Genomic DNA, 16,248 nt, shown 5'->3' with positions numbered 1-16,248 from the left:
GGCAAGGGGGGCGCCAAAATGGCAAAAAAGAAAAAAAAAACGCGAGTGTGGCGAGGGGGTGGAAAATACGCTTGAAAACTTCAACGAAGAGCGCCAAAACCCGATTTCGCTCTACCCTGATCAAGGGCTCGGGATTTGGGAATACCTACTACAGCGCGATCTACTTCAGCAGAGAAATTACAGCTACATATGCACACTATGCATCATAGTTTATTTTAACGAGCAGACGAATCGCCTGATGGTAAGCAATTACCATCGTCCACGGACACCTGCAACATCAGAGGGGTGGCAACAGTTCATTCCACAGTTTAGCTGTACAGTCAGCAGCAGAAGTTGCTACGCGGGCGAGGTGTTGTACGAGGAAGGATAGGGACCTATCTGGTGATGGAAGTAATAAAAAGAAACAAGACATATTCAATCAATACCTACATTAATTAAAAATTACAAAATTTACATTTGACTGCTTTGGGAAGTTTCAGGTTTTGACTGTGAATCTGTATGGCACTGCCGGTGTTGCTCCAAAAGAGCTGCAGAAATGTACATTTTTTCACACAAATCACATTTATACAACTGCCCAGTTGAATGTAATTTCAAATGTCTATCCATAGTCAGTTTCCTTGCAAATCTTTTATCACACACAGGGCATTTCATTCTACGGCGGTGAGCCGTATGTTCCTTTATATGCTCACGTAATCTCAGCTTTCCATAGAACGCTTTACTACATATATCGCACTGATATGGCCGACGCATTATATGGAATCTATTCACGTGTACCTCATATTGATTCCGATTCTCGCAAACTAATACACAATGCGGACATTTTAAACTATTCGTTTTGCCTTCGTGACTTTCTATATGCGTTTTTAGGAGATTTCTTTTAAGATAATTCAAGCATATCGGACATTTTCCGTAACTAGTATGTGTTGTCATATGAGTTGTATATGTATATTTGTCTTTTAACTCTAAATTGCAGACAGTACATTTCAATTGGTGGGTCGGTTTTACACCCAAATGTGCTTGCAAATGTCTTTCATAAAGTATTTTATTGATAAATCGTCTTTCACAAATATTACAATCATATAAGCACCTGTGTTGTCTAAAATTGATTCCGTCATCGAATCTTTGCTGGCAAATTGTGCATTCGTAAAAAATTGTTTCATTGACTTTCTTTAAATATACTTGATGTTTCACTTGCATGTGTCGGGACAAATTACATATGTTTGGAACGAAATCGTGGCATAAAATGCATTGATCTCTGATAGCTAAAGCGGTCTCTTTGTGTTTGTAGTACAATTTTTGGTGGTTAAATCTCTGACCGCAGGCTTCACAAGTCATATTATCATTCTTTATGTGACAGTTGTGATTAAGATTTTTCTCTGAAAATACTTTCTTACATCGTTTACAAGTGTAATGAGTTGCAGCATTGTGCTTGGAAAGCTCATTTTGAGTTGCAAATTTCATTTTGCAAACCACGCATTGATGTGACATATGCCGAAGATGCATATAATTGGCATGTTTAATGATATCCTGCTTAGTTTTGTACATATATTCACAGTCTGTGCACTTATATACTGCTTTATTATCTTTAATCTGATCTATGTAGGATTTTATGAACCTTTCATGTATACAATTTTGTATGCATTCGGTGCATTCATAATTAAATACACAGATGTGAGGGACGCTCGGCTCAAGTGAAGTTTGATTGCATGTTTTACATCTACCATCCTTGGTTATTAGAGGTACTGTGGCAGCGTTGATAATTTCAACATTAGTTGCATGATGGTCAATGGTATGCTGCGCTAATCTGCTTTGACTCAATAATGCATAGCATAAAGTACAGTAAGCCATATCTTCAGCATGTACAACTAATAAATGTTCTATTAACAATTCAACCACCGGAAATTTACCAGAACATTTGTAACATTTGGCCGTCTCTGATATATTATGGGTTTTATAGTGACTTTGATATGAATCGAAAAGTAGGAAACTTAAATCGCAAAGTCCACATCTTATTGCATTAGCAGTGTTATGCGAATCAGCTCTTAAAACATCTAAGTTTTTAACAGTAATGTTGCATTTGTTTGCTCTCAATCCACTTCCGGAGTTCCTATATTCTTCAGGAGTATCTTTCTTTTCTAATTTAACTGTTTTAGATATATGTGCTTCTATATCAATATCATGTACGTTACTATTTTCAGGGCCACTTTTAGCTTTTATAGTACTCATGCCTTGATCCTGTAACCATTTTGTCAGATCTATACTGTGTTTTTGAGCAGTATTGTCCTGTGTCTCTTTTTCATTCGAATATTCAAGTAGCTCATGAGTCACATTGTCACCATCATTGACTCTAACAAGCTTGTGAGCAGGGATAAACTTTACTGTTAATGCTTCGTTAAAATTAAGTTTCTTAACAGGTATTTTCGTTTGCTGCATATCACTGGTATTTGGTTCATCAGGCCATTTCAATTCAAGCAAGTCTTGAGGTATAAAATCATCAGCATCACTGTAATCTTCATAATTTTCTGTTACGGTTTGGCTTTGTACTAACTTGACAGATAACGAATCATGTAAAGTTTGCTGTACTTCGGTTTCTTTAACTTTTAAATTATCATGAAAATGTTTGTGTTTTTCAACCGTTTTTGCTTCTTCCATTAAATTCATAATCAAAGCTTCATTACTTTGCAGTGTGTTACTAGGTTCTCTTTCTTCTTCATCTTCAGCCCAGTTTAGTTCTAATAAGTCTTGTGGTGCAAAATCAGACATGTCTATGTCTTTTGCAACTTTCTTTACTGTAATCCCTGCAGGTAATGTGGGCTCTGTCTCCTTAACCTTATTAAATAGATACTTATGCATATCAGCATCTTTAAGTAGTTTATCCTTTAGTGATTCATTATCTAGTATAATTTGGTGTGTTATCACTTCTTTTTCAATTGACTTATTTTCATTTGTTAAATCATCTTCCAGATTACAAATAAAACTATAATCTTCTTGGAAAGCTTTGTTATTTAATATAGTTTCCGTCAAAGATCCTGTTTCATCTAAATAGGCTGTCCATTTCATTTCCTGCGATATCTCTATCAGCTTTTTCTGTATGTTTTTACAGTTTTCTCTTAGTTGTAGTATGAGAAGATGGGCACCCAGTATTGTGTCTACACATTCTTGGCAAAAACTTGGTGTTGGAATGATGCTTGTAACCTGAAATTGAAAAGTAAGTAAATTAACACTATGTTAAATGTATGTATGTATGAAACAGTGACAGTTTCATGTGTCCAAATATTTGTGTTCCATCTGTTTTTATAATTGGGTGGATCAACTATTTCTTGTTGTTATTCTGTCCGGTCAGCCAAGAGACAATTTAGTAGCATATTTTGTTAAAAGACATTGTACACCACCTTCTTCTGAAACACTTGGTAGACAACCCTCAATGGAAAGGGTTTATAAGTATCACAAAAAAGCGTGTTTAAATGCCTAAAAATCAGGTTTTTAAAGAGCCCCAGGAGAACGTAACCATGGCAACGAGTGACAAGAAATAGTTGATTCACCCAATTATAGAAAAATAAAAGTATAGACACCCTAAATGGCTCGACAATCATGGAGTAGGACCAAAACCTACATGGATGAATGCAATTTCTGTGGTTTTCAAAGGTTCTACAACTGTGTATAATACAATACAATAATGAAAAAAGTACGTAAATTTTACAGCCCTGCCTCGCCTGTTGTAATGACCGGACAAAGAATAACAAAAAGAGAAGTATCTTCAGCATTACTAAACAATTGTTTAATTGTTTATACAATAAGGTACTTACTACTAGGCTACTTTGAAGTAATTTAATTTTGAATACTCCTCCATATAAAACAGGTATAACACAGGCTAATACTTACACTCGGTCCAAAAGTAGAGATCATAATGTTCTTCAAAGAGCTTTCGTCCTCATCCTCGCAACGCACTACAACAAACTCAACATCCCAGTGAACGAGATCATTTTCCATTCGTAAACAAGCACCACACACACTCTTTCTTAACAACAAGTTCATGATATTGTTATGCCAATCTTTAGTTTTCAGCCTTTTATTTCGTTCTAGGCGGAGTTGAGATTCGGAAATTCTTACATATCCCTTAGAAGACATGTTATTCTTTAATATTTCGTGTTTTATTGAGCAAAAGCTAACGAAACGAAAGCAAAAATCTAATCGATTAAAATGTCACATGTCAAGCGACGGTTTTTTTTTGTGTCCCCACCCACCGAGCACGCTATGTCACTAAGCTATACAGCCTTGTCACACAAAATGTCTTTGGTACACGTCATGGTTTGCGCAGTGTGGTTGCGTCCCTTTCGTTCGCCATATTGAGAAAAGAGATGGAGCATAAATGTTTGAGTTTAAAGCCATAACAGACTACTACACCGCGCTGCAACCGTGGTGCGGTCAAAATACCTCTTTCTCGCTCTAACTTATAGCTGCGTCCTTAACGTACATACGGCGACCAGCTTACACAAGAGACACTATGGATGAGTGAGCCGCACTGCACCAATGACCAAGGTCGCGGTGCGGTGCGGTAGTCTGTTATGGCTTTAAGGCCTTTTGTAGGGCAAAAATACCTGTATACCATAGAAGGTAGCATCCTACTAGATTCATGCTGTATACTGAATTAATTTATTTATTTACGTTCATAAGCGCATTGTAATTATGCCTACTTGAAAAAACTATCTTTTATCTTATCTTATTTGAAAAATGTTTACATGACCTTACAGACAGATCCAATGCGCCATGAAACTTAACATTAACATATACCAAGCAGGTACATATAACTAAATATTACGAATAACAATCAGGTACAAACAAACAATTACAAATAACACATTACAAACAAACAATTAATATGTAATATATGTATGCATGCAAGCTCAATCGGAAAGTGGGTCAAATTTAGCTTCCAAGATTTGACCCACACTAACAGAGCAAGTTACTCGTAAATAAAAGCTTGCAAAAACAAGGACAAAGTAAAGAAAGTTCCAAGGAAAATATTGAAGAATTCCGTTTTCATTGTTCAAAATTTTTGGATCGGTACTTCAAATAAAAACAAATCATTGTGAACTCATTTATTGCTAAAAAATGTAATCTTAAGGTTAAATAAATATAATCTATTGAATGTATGTTAGACTCTAAATACAATATATGATTTAATCTATACGACTTGGTATTGATGAAGGTTCCACAAAGAAAATGCTATTAATATTATGCAATGCCAGGCCTACAACTGTTTTTATGTCTCAATACGACTCTTTCATTTATCACAAAGAAAAAAGATACAAAAATACAGTAAGCTGCAGAGTTTAGTGACCCCCCTGCATAGTTTTTTCCAGGGGGTTACTTAACTCTGCACCCATCTTACTGTAATACACTTGTACACACTATAGGGCAGACCAACTATTTCTCTTTAAGCCCCCTCCACACTCGTTCGCGAAGCTACGAACGCGAGTGTGGGTTGAGCTTTATTTTGTCCCGGCAGAAAGGAGAAAACAGTAACACATTAACAAGATTTGGTTGACCAGCTATACATAGCCTGTGACTTTGACGAAAAAAGTTGGTCTACCCATTAACAAAAATGAATACCTCTGAATTTCAATTTGATTGGTAAATCTAAAAATTTTTGACATGTAGATCTTGTCATATACAAGATCTATATGTAAATTTTTTTTAGATTGATTTTAAGATTAAATGGCAATAGTTACACAGAAAATATATATTATGATTTATAATCTGTATATGTATAATCAATAATTAATCATCGCCAACATTTTATCTATTTTTCATTTTATTAATTCTGCATACACAAATACCTGTCACAGTAAAAATAACTAATAGTCCCCTCTTATTCTTATCTAAATACTAATAAACCTACACTAAATGAATGCTATAACAACGCGTTGTTATGAACCATGATAACATGGGACTTAAGATCATATTTGCTTGAGAACACACTTTTACACAATTTGCAATATAATGTTCCTCCATGGTAGTTCCTCATATGGTTTTTGGCTTTAAATTCAGAATAAAACGATTTCCCACAAAGAGGGCAACGGTGCGGTGTTTCTCCCGTATGCTTTCTAAGATGTATGACCATAGCTTTCCTAGTATTAAATTTCTTCTTACACAACTCACACTTTTCTTTAGATTTTAAATTATGAATCTTCTTATGCTTGCTCAAATTATTGTCTGTATAAAATTGCCTTTCACACATATCGCAAGAATAGGGTTTGATTTGCAAGTGCACCTTATTCACATGTAGAGAGAGCTGATTGTCGTTTGTATAATCTTTCTCGCAGAAACTACAAATTTGAGTACTACTTTTCACCAGATTAAGTTTGACAGCGTGTCTTTGCATATGACTGTCGAAATGTCTTTGACTCGCGAATAATTTATGACACAACTGACATTCTTTGGACAAATGAGATTTCTCATGTGCTTTCATTTTGTCTTCATTCTCAAAAGTTCTGCCGCAGGTTTTACATGAGAAGAATTTCGCCTTATCAAGAATATGGACCATTCTAATATGTTCATACAAGAAAAAATTCGATTTAAACTCTCTGCTACAAATATAACATTTAACCTTCTTATTATCATGCTTCAAAATATGCCTTTGAAGATGAAAATCAGTTACGAAACTCTTGCTGCACATTGGGCATTTTAACTTGTATTTGTAATACTGTTTATTCGGTTTCTTTTTCTTTTTGAATGTTAGAAATTCGCTGACATCATCAAGAGTATATTCCTCATTATCTGAAGGATATTTGACTTGATATCCATTAACTAATTTTCTGTTAGTGTATGTTTTTGTAACTCTCTTAGCTGGATTATCTATTTCAATATTCTTGTCCTCTTTATTTTCGCTAAGTTCTTTGAATATATCTATATCTTGACTCTCTTCTTTGAGGAAAGCATTAATATAGTCTTTTATCTCAGGTTCAGATTCACTCTCGTCAGTATCAGGTTTTCTGAATTCATCTTCAAGTACATCTACTTTCAATTTATTTTCATCTACTTCATCTTCTTCAAGTAAGAGATTATCATCAAAGTAGTCTTGCTCTTTTATTGGTAGAATAGATTCTTTAGCTATCTCTATGAATATATTGCCTTCTGGTTGCTCTACTTTGTTTAGGCTATCTAGCATGGAAGAGACGCATGTATTTAGTCTGTCTCTGGTGTAGATAGAGTGGTTTATGAACACATAAGAAGTAATAGCATTGTCAAGACACTGTTCGCATATTTTTGATCCTGTGTAGTTGGTTGGAGTATTCATCTGAAACCAAAAAAGGAAAGGAGATAAAGTAAAACGTAAGTAGCAAATTCATACGCTTCATAACAGCTAAGTCATAACAATTAAGTTCCTAGTTATAACTGAAGCCAAATATTATAATTTTAAACCTAGTAAATATAATTAACCATTGGCATATTTATATTCAGCATAGTCAAAATTACGAAAATATAATATTTTTGTAACTACATTAATGTTAGTAGGTAATCAAAATGATTACCTGTTTTGTCATCCAGTAGTTGAATGCAAAATGGAAACGAAACATCTGAATATTAGGATAATAAATAAATATGATGGGACAATTTTAGACAGGTCAAACTAGTGCCATAGCCACATCAATAACCTTATAAGTAACTTAATAAACAATAAAGTTGATATTGCAATACTCGTACTTATACAAGGTTTACTCTTTTATCGAGTATAATAGTAGAAATACTGACAAAGGCATCTATTATAAACCACATTTTTAGCATCTACTAATAAATATAAGCATGTAAATTTGATGCCTTGCCATTTCTAACAGTATAATATTAAATGAATACATAGGTTATACTGAGACATTTCGTTAATATAATTTTAATTGAACAATGCTAAATGTGAGAGATACATCAATGGTGCCTCTACATAGATTTATACATTACAAGATTTACAAGCATGGTTGAAAAACAAACAAGCTGCCTCCATAAAATTATTTATTATAGGCCATTCTTCTTATTGGTCTCATGATTCTTCTCCCAGCGCCAGTATTTTTCAAAGATCCTGTTCCTATATTAAATTTTAAACCAGAATTTGAAAACTCATTGCTGGTTTGCTGAAAATTATTCAACTGAGCAAAAATGTTACTTGATTCAGTTGTATTACTTGTCTGGGCAGTAATATTACTGAAATGTGGAGTGATATTAAACGAAAATGGATTAGGATTGGGAATTATAATTTGGGGATCATCTTCTGCTATGTCCATTTCTTCTTGGTCTTCAATATTTTTTCTGTCTGTCAAATTCTCAGAGTCAAATGTTTTAAATGTATCTTCATCAATTGAATGTGTTATTTTAAAGTCGCTTGTATTAATTGTATTATCCATGGGTGCCACTTGTGCTTTCCTGTCTCTTTCATTTGCTTCAGAGGTCTTAAAAATTGGTAGATCCATATCTTTTTGATTCCTTAACTTATCAATCTTATCATCGGATTTAAATATCTTAAAGGCATGTTGGCCATCTAGATTAACTTTCAACATGTCATCTTGATTATTTCTGTTAGATTCACAGCAAATACATTTATATCTTTCTTCAACATTTGTAGTCAAGCATATTTGACAAGCCCACTTCTTATTTCTGGATTTAGTTTTAGTATCATATTCAGTTAATTTTCTTTTTCTTTGATATTCAGTGTTAGTATTTTCAATTGCTTTACTTTCTTCTTCTTCCTTATTGACATCTGTGATTCCTCTTTTATTTGTAACTTTATTGCAAACATCACACTTATCTGATGTTTTAAAAACCCAACAATATCTGCATTGATTTTTACTGTCACCAGTTGGCTTCTTAATCTCTTCATCAGTAGCTTTTTCAGCATTTTGTTTATCAATGCAAGTTTTACAAGTTGGTTTTTTAAATATCCAACAAATGCTGCATGCTGTTCCACTTCCTGGTGTCTTTGCAATGATTTCTCTCTGGATTGAATCATTTCTTTCGATTACATCACTTAGGTTGTTCAATGCATCATTGTTTGTGAGTGTTATTTCATTGTCTTCACCTATTTCTTCGGGTAACAATTCAACGTTATTATATGTTTCTCCCTTTGATTCTACAGATGCATTTAGATCTTCATCCTTATCATAACCAGCAATAGATTCATCCAAGTTATTTTTATCTACAGCAATTTCTTTGATACTATTTTTGTAATAACTGGGATCCGAAAAGAAGAATAAATACATTTCTGCACAGTCAAACTTGTCATTAGAAATCACTATTTGATTAGTTAAGCGTCCAGAGTTAACCAAAGTTTCATTATGTGGCTTATCTTTGGTTAGTTTAGCAAATTTAATTATCTTTGCATGATATGGAACATACAGTTCTTGATATTTGTATGATTTTCTCTAGAAAATTAAGATAATTGACATTGGCACTTAATTTTCATGAGGCATGAAGCACTTAACTAATATTCTTATACCATTTATCAAAATGAAAGTGCACTGTGTTAGGTGTAATCTTATGATAAGAAATGCTCTCATGCCTCATATATGTGATGTCATATCTAAGTATGGAAGATATTATAATATTATTATTGGCTAAAGCAGACAATTCTCTTCAGCAAATTCATGCTAAGATAAAGCTCCTTAAAATAAAGGCCCTGGATATAATTAGTGCTCTACTATATAAAAATTTACTCTAGGGCAGCGGTCGGCGACCTTTTAGCAGCCAAGGGCCACACAATAGTTAACGAAGGTGAGGTGGGCCGCACTTTGTTAATATTTATGACTTTATCAGACATTGTCATTTGTCAATATTATATACAAAATAGCCAGGGAGGCTCACGGGCCACAAGTGAGAGGTTTGCAGGCCGCACGGGCCGCTTGTTGCCGACCGCTGCTCTAGGGGAACAGGTATGTAAAGTATTGAAACACTGTTCTATTTTATTTATATACCAACCACTGTAAGGTCTCTTTGCAAACTGAAGGACACAACAGTAAATGAAACTTCATTATTTGTTTTATCCTAAACATCCACTCATTCTGATGTTTAGATTGTCATCTTTAGAGCAAAGATATCAGACTATGATAACTATTATGTGTAAATTTTTTAAGTATTTTATGTAATTTCTTTAAAGCTGAACTGTAATAGATCAGATCTGTTAGATGCAGTAATTATTTGTTAACATTAAAAGGTATTTAAATGAATATGAGTTACAGTGATGGTGTCTGAATTATTGTCTTAAGTAATTATTCAGTAGAGCATACAAAGTGGTTAAGAACTTCACCTTTGTATCTGCTTTGTATGCTACTACCCAACTACTTGCTTAATACAATAGTGTTTTTTTATCACTTATTGTGTTTTAAAAATAAATACATCTACAATCTAAATAAATAAAATAAAATATCCAAATACATCTACAAATATCTAAATATAAAAAAGTCATACTCACATCAGGCAAGGTGGAGCCCAAAATGCTATAAAGGGTCTTGTCCCCAGTAACCCCCGGGTATCCACCATGAAGGCGGACCATCTTATCCAAATCTACGAGCTTCGGTTTCTTATCCAAACATACGGTGCACAGTTTATCCATCTTCTTCTCAACTAAATGCTGTAAAACTGACTGAAATTTATGCTTCTCAATGTGCTGTAAATACGCACTATGGTCCTCGCTGCTAAACCCACAAGTCCCGCATCGGAAATCATGTATTTCTTCCGGCTTTATTTCCGGGCCGGCATGTGATTTCAAGTGCCGTTTCAGTTGCAAGCGCTTCACAAATGACTTGCCACACAGCCGGCAGTTGAACCACATGTTGCTTGGATGACTTTTCTCGTGAATAATCAAGTCTTCTATCTTAGTAAATATTTGCCAGCACTTGAGGCATTCTAAGTTGGACATATATGGCTCATGACTGAGGGATACAGATCTTGCGTTTACAATATTTCTGATTGGTTCAGCGTAATCTATCACCTTTGCATGATCTGTGTGTAAGACATTATAATTTGGGTTTTGCTTCTGTCTACCCCTTTTCTTAGTTTTATCTAGAGGGTCTAGCTTTTCTAGTTTAGCGTAAATGTCTTCAAAGCAATACCGTAAAGCTCGCTCAGACTGTTCACATTGTTGTGTAAAGAGATATGCGCTGATGCAACGGTTTAGGCATTTATTACAGATTTTTCTCGGGAAGTTAGGATCATTCAGTGTCTGAAATTAAGTAGACCTTAGATTAAATAAATGTGAGTAAAGCAATGTTTTTTCAATACTAAGATGTTAGTGCCAAGAAAATACAGTCTGCTTTTTGGCAGTCTAGTTAAAACGCAACCGCGATGAAGATGAAAGTTAAACTTAACAATTAACAGAGTATTATCTCGTAAATTCTCTGCACACATTAGGAAACGTACATTAACTATGCACGGTACATACAATGGCCACTTCATTGCAGTAATCATTAGCAAACTGGGTCACATAACATGTAAGTAAACTAACCTTAAAAGGGTGAAAACAAGCGACCATATCGCGTATAGTCACTTTATAGAGCGTTCCTCTGCCTGCAATCTGCATGATTTGGTCCAAATCCGAAAGAGGAGACGCCACACTCAGGCAATAGCGGCAAACTTTGCTCCTAAGCGTTCCTGCGAGCAAAAGCTCTACGGCTCTTTTTGTAGTCAATTCCACTCTATAATTAGGTAGAACACCGTCATTATCAGCTTTAGGCTTTGCTAGCTGATAATTCAGAATATTTACATTGGATAAATCAGAATTCAACAGTTTATTTGGCTCTTCCAGATCCATTTTGAAGGTTAGGTTAACTTATCAATTTACGTTTTTCACTAGAATTTGGAAATACAACGATGTATGTTAATATATGTCAACATTTCTAGCAAATTATAACGACGTTTTATGGGCTTAAAGCAATTTTACAACATGAAAGTAAGTGAGTAATGAATACACAATTTTTTGGACTTTTTTGCTGTCAAGCGGAGAAAATGGCGGCTTCTCGAATATTGCGCCGGCGCGGCGTTGGCGGGTGTCAGGTTGTTTGAGGCACCAGGTGAAACGCTAGCTTTTTCTGTTGCAATATGATAAATAAACCATCGACATAGCACATTAACTTATAATAAATGAGTATTGATTTTCCCCTCAATTAGATATTACCCAAATTTTTTTTTTCCCAAATATTTGTTTGTTTGTAAATGATATAAAAAAATGACTGCCATTGCCGGAATATTCGAGATATGAATTCTGACACCATGATACAGTACGTCATGCGCATAAAGGAATGATTGAATTACGAAATACGAAACGTCAAATCGCGACTTGTTTTGCCAACTAGACATAGTCCTGTCACAGTTGCAAAATAATGCAATTTTCATACTGTTTACTCAGATTTAATCTTTACAACTTCACTTAAAATCGTTCTCAGTGATATGTGACGTCGGTAAGAGAAACTAAATATGTCGTGGCTCAATTTAAACCAGAGTTTGAACAGTTTGAAAGGGCAGATTACGAACTTTGCTTCCGAGGTGTTATCTGAAGTGCCTGGACAGGATACTGAGGATAATGCAGCTGCGTCGGAGACTTCTGTAAAGGAACTTGAGGAGAAATGCTACAACCAGGAGCTCGAGGTAAGTTTTCGATGTATAACTATACGTCATATAGATGTACTTGACAGATGGTGGTTAGGTTATGTTTAGTTTTTGTTCGAGATATTTCAGGCAATATCTTTTGATTAGATTGAAGGTCATGCAATAATTATGTTTTTATTCCTCTTATAACAGTTTTAACAACCATGTGCATGTGGAAAATGCGTATATTAGTGGTTTAAATTGGTCATATTATATTGTTTATGCAAACATAACTAGGTCTGTGAGAAATGTAACATTGTTTATTGTTTAGATTAACACCCCAGTAAGTTGTTCAAATTGCTCCATTATGCATAGTGGAGATATGGACTGTCAAATCACATACATTTTAAATGAAATGATGAAATATTTTAAGTTATTTTCATACTTAGAAATAAAGAAAAGAAACTTCCTACAAAACCGAAGTTTGACAGTGATTCAGGGACAAATCATGCTGTCCCTTTCTTGAATGGCACTATCCCTTTGGGCTATTTAGGGTTGAAAGAACTCAGGTCATAATCTTATCTGTGGTTGTACAACAAAGTACATGCAAAGGGACTTCAAGTTGTGCTAACCCTAATAATTGCTCGGAACAATGCTGAGCCAACAGGAGTCAAGAATGCCCGAAAGGATCAAGGATCAATAATTTTATTTCATTAATAAGGCAAGAATGACATCTATATAACATCATCTTGTTTATTATAATATAAAGGATTATGATATAATCCGTTTTAATAGTTTTATTTCATTAGTAACTATCGTGGTAACCGAAGACAATATTTTTTGTTTTTTTCTTATGTCGAATAGCGTTGAGGCTTGGGCTTTAATTACTTGTATGTTACACTCTTTTTAAAATGATTTCCTTGTTATTTCTAAACAGGATCAGGATTTTTTTATGTTATTTCTACTCAGAAACACAAGCTTTAATCCTAATAAATAATAGAAAAAAGTCTCCCAAAATTTCCATAAATTCTTCAATCCGGAGTGCTTCCGGTACTGGTTTTCTATACAAATACAGTACTGGAACTGGTAATTCCCGGTTGTCGCCATACAAACTCAGTACCGGGAGTATTCCTTGTTTCCCTACTTCCATTCCATTACCATCATACAAAGTCTATACTTAAAATAAAAATTATGAGACTATTTTAATATATTCCTCTCTAGCCATTGTCACCTTATCTATGGTATGTATAAAAAATCCAATAATTCACAATCAACCTAACCCCTTTATAGTCGAAGAGCTAGTCTCAGAAACATACCTACAATTTTGAGAGCAACAAAACCTTTATTTACTTTGTAAAACCATCCAACTAGTAGTCATAGTCCAGGGGCCCGTTTCTCAAAAGCTTGTAACTTGTAATACAGGCGGATGTCACTTTTTGACAGCTTTTGTTAGAAAGGGACTTCCACTTGTATTACAAGTGACTAACTTTTGAGAAATGGGCCCCAGTACTATAACTATTATGGTCTACAAGTTCAACAAGTAATTAAGTAATCATTATCAATCTTCTTTTTGGTGTTTACTGAGTTTTTTTTTTCCTTTTATGGACATTCAAATAATATTTACACCTGAACGAAGTTATTTGAGGTCATTTTGGACCGTAATTGCGAGCTTTTGTGCTATAGTTGGGTGGTTTAACGGTACAATGTACACGGTAACCAGGGCTATAACCGCGAAAATCGAGGTTCGCAAATTGCGGGCATCTGTCTGTCTCTCTAATTACGCCTTCATTGGAATAGAAAGATCCCCGCAATTTGCGAAAATCGCGGTAGCCCCTCAGGAAACAAATGTAGCTTTCCATCAGAGAAGAGTCCTTACGGCCCGGCCACGACATTGCGTGACTGGTGACGGCGGAAACCATAGGTGAGAACGAAAGGTCCGATCGCTATGTCTCGCTCCAACCTATGGTTGCCGCCGCCGCCGTCGCCAGTCGCGCAATGTCGTGGCCGAGCCATTATGCACATGGAGCGACTTAATTTAAGCGATCGACTTAATTATAAGTCTTAATTCTGAGTCGAGTCTCAAAGCAGAGAACTTGAAGGAGTCTTAACCAATACTAAGATACTTAATTAAGGTTAACTGGAAGAAATTCTTTAAAGGGATAAGTTCGCCTTTGCCTATCCTGTGCCATAAATTTGTGTGTTTGTACAATAAAGAGTTTATACAATCATACATACCTACAAATTTTGTGTGCCTTGTTTCCGGCGCCAGCTCTTTGCCTATAATAAAGCTCGTGTCCGTTCTGGCACGTGTATATTAACTTTTAACTTAGGTCACTGACCTGATTATTACGCTTTTATCGCAATTGCAGGTCCGCACTCCGCACGCCACTCCGGTGTGTGAGCGAGACAACATTATGCCTAGGTATAGTGATTTAATCAATGTGTAGAGTTAGAGCAACTAGACTACACTGGGCATAGACGATGACGCATTAATAGACCGCGAATCTATCCGCGAGGGGCTATCGCGAAAACTGAATAACGCTAATTGCGGGGATCTTTCTCTTTTACTCCAATGAAGGCGTAATTAGAGCGACAGAGAAAAATGCAAATTTTGTCCGTCATAGTATGCCTGCTGATAACTCGTAAGGTGGTTAAGGGCGATATGTAATGAATCAATGAACTCTCGTGTACGTCAGCTTCCACCCAAACACTGCAGGGATCGGATACCGGTATTTTTTGTATGGGAACGGAAACGGTATTTTTTCATTCTTTGCTAATTACTTAATTTCTAATTGGGCAATCTAATAATACGAAGTCGTAACCTAAAAACACAACCGAGTCCTACATTTCGAGTATAAAATAATTCAAAAAATATGGTTACTTCTAAGTTTTTGCAAAAAACCGGTTCCGATCCCTCCCAAACACGTTTGTCGTCCATATTGAAACTCTTTCAGCTGATATAGGTATAAATATTTTCCAAAATTATTTTTTAACAAGCAGAAACGTCTGGGAACGGTGCTATTAAGCTTAGAATAAATCGACTCAGAGGCCGTGAGTTCGAGTCTCACCCAAGTAATTTTTCCACTTTTAAATTTATTCTAGGCTTAATTTTCCAAGATGTCAATATCCAGAGTGCAAAATGGGGACTCTTCAAATGAATTTAACAGTAACGCTACGTCTTACGTAGGCGAACAACGCGCGAACGCGCCGCGCCGCGCCGCGCCGCGCCTCTTCGCGTCTCAATCGCTCACGTACGAGTAGGACATATGTGGCATTATCTATGAAAAGGGACCTTATTGTCGATGGCGCTTACGCCGCACAGCGTCGCGCGGCATTGTATTTATATCGGAGCATCGTTAATAATGGCGTAACCGCCATCGACAATAAGGTCCCTTTTCATAGATAACGTCACATATACGTATCAACGGTTTGTTTCTTCCTCGCCGCGCCGCGCCGCGCCGCGCCGCGTTCGCGCGTTGTTCGCCTACGTAAGCCGTAGCGTAACAGTACTAACATCGCGCCCAACTGTACTTAGGTACTCACGTAGGGTAGATAAGCTATCTCTTGTCTAACTGATAACAGGCAGCTTTCGAGCTTCATGCGGGTTGGGGACTTACGAATTGACAAATAGTACGAGTAGTTAACAATGTTGCGTCTCACTTGTTAGTGTTCCGTCTGTCT

General features: G+C 35.6%; 4 protein-coding genes across 4 annotated transcripts in view; 1 reads left to right on the top strand and 3 right to left on the bottom strand.

Moving 5' to 3' along the window:
• Window positions 1-16,248, bottom strand: part of LOC134658791 (uncharacterized) — a 55,162-nt gene that overhangs the window by 30,552 nt on the left and 8,362 nt on the right. The gene's annotated exons all lie outside the window — the stretch shown is intronic.
• LOC134658773 (zinc finger protein 420-like) lies at window positions 436-4,179 on the bottom strand. The gene is made up of 2 exons (XM_063514411.1): window positions 3,883-4,179; window positions 436-3,195 (listed from the first exon to the last, which is right to left on the bottom strand). Exons 1-2 carry the CDS (start codon window positions 4,126-4,128, stop codon window positions 451-453), a joined length of 2,991 nt encoding a protein of 996 aa, XP_063370481.1. The 5' UTR covers window positions 4,129-4,179; the 3' UTR covers window positions 436-450.
• On the bottom strand, window positions 5,823-11,989 carry LOC134658751 (zinc finger protein 493-like). The gene is made up of 3 exons (XM_063514395.1): window positions 11,489-11,989; window positions 10,457-11,206; window positions 5,823-7,300 (listed from the first exon to the last, which is right to left on the bottom strand). The coding sequence occupies exons 1-3, from the start codon at window positions 11,792-11,794 to the stop codon at window positions 5,915-5,917; spliced, it is 2,442 nt and encodes an 813-aa protein (XP_063370465.1). The 5' UTR covers window positions 11,795-11,989; the 3' UTR covers window positions 5,823-5,914.
• The window catches only part of LOC134658784 (thyroid receptor-interacting protein 11-like), a 67,661-nt gene continuing 63,724 nt past the window's right edge, over window positions 12,312-16,248 (top strand). The window contains exon 1 of the mRNA XM_063514426.1: window positions 12,312-12,627. Within this exon, the coding sequence (XP_063370496.1) occupies window positions 12,457-12,627 (171 nt within the window). The 5' untranslated portion in view covers window positions 12,312-12,456. The remainder of the gene's footprint in view (window positions 12,628-16,248) is intronic.

Source organism: Cydia amplana, chromosome 23, assembly GCF_948474715.1.
Source record: "Cydia amplana chromosome 23, ilCydAmpl1.1, whole genome shotgun sequence".
Taxonomy (NCBI): Eukaryota; Metazoa; Arthropoda; class Insecta; order Lepidoptera; family Tortricidae; genus Cydia; species Cydia amplana.
Note: the sequence above shows the minus strand (reverse complement) of the source record. Positions and strands in the feature narration are given on the sequence as shown.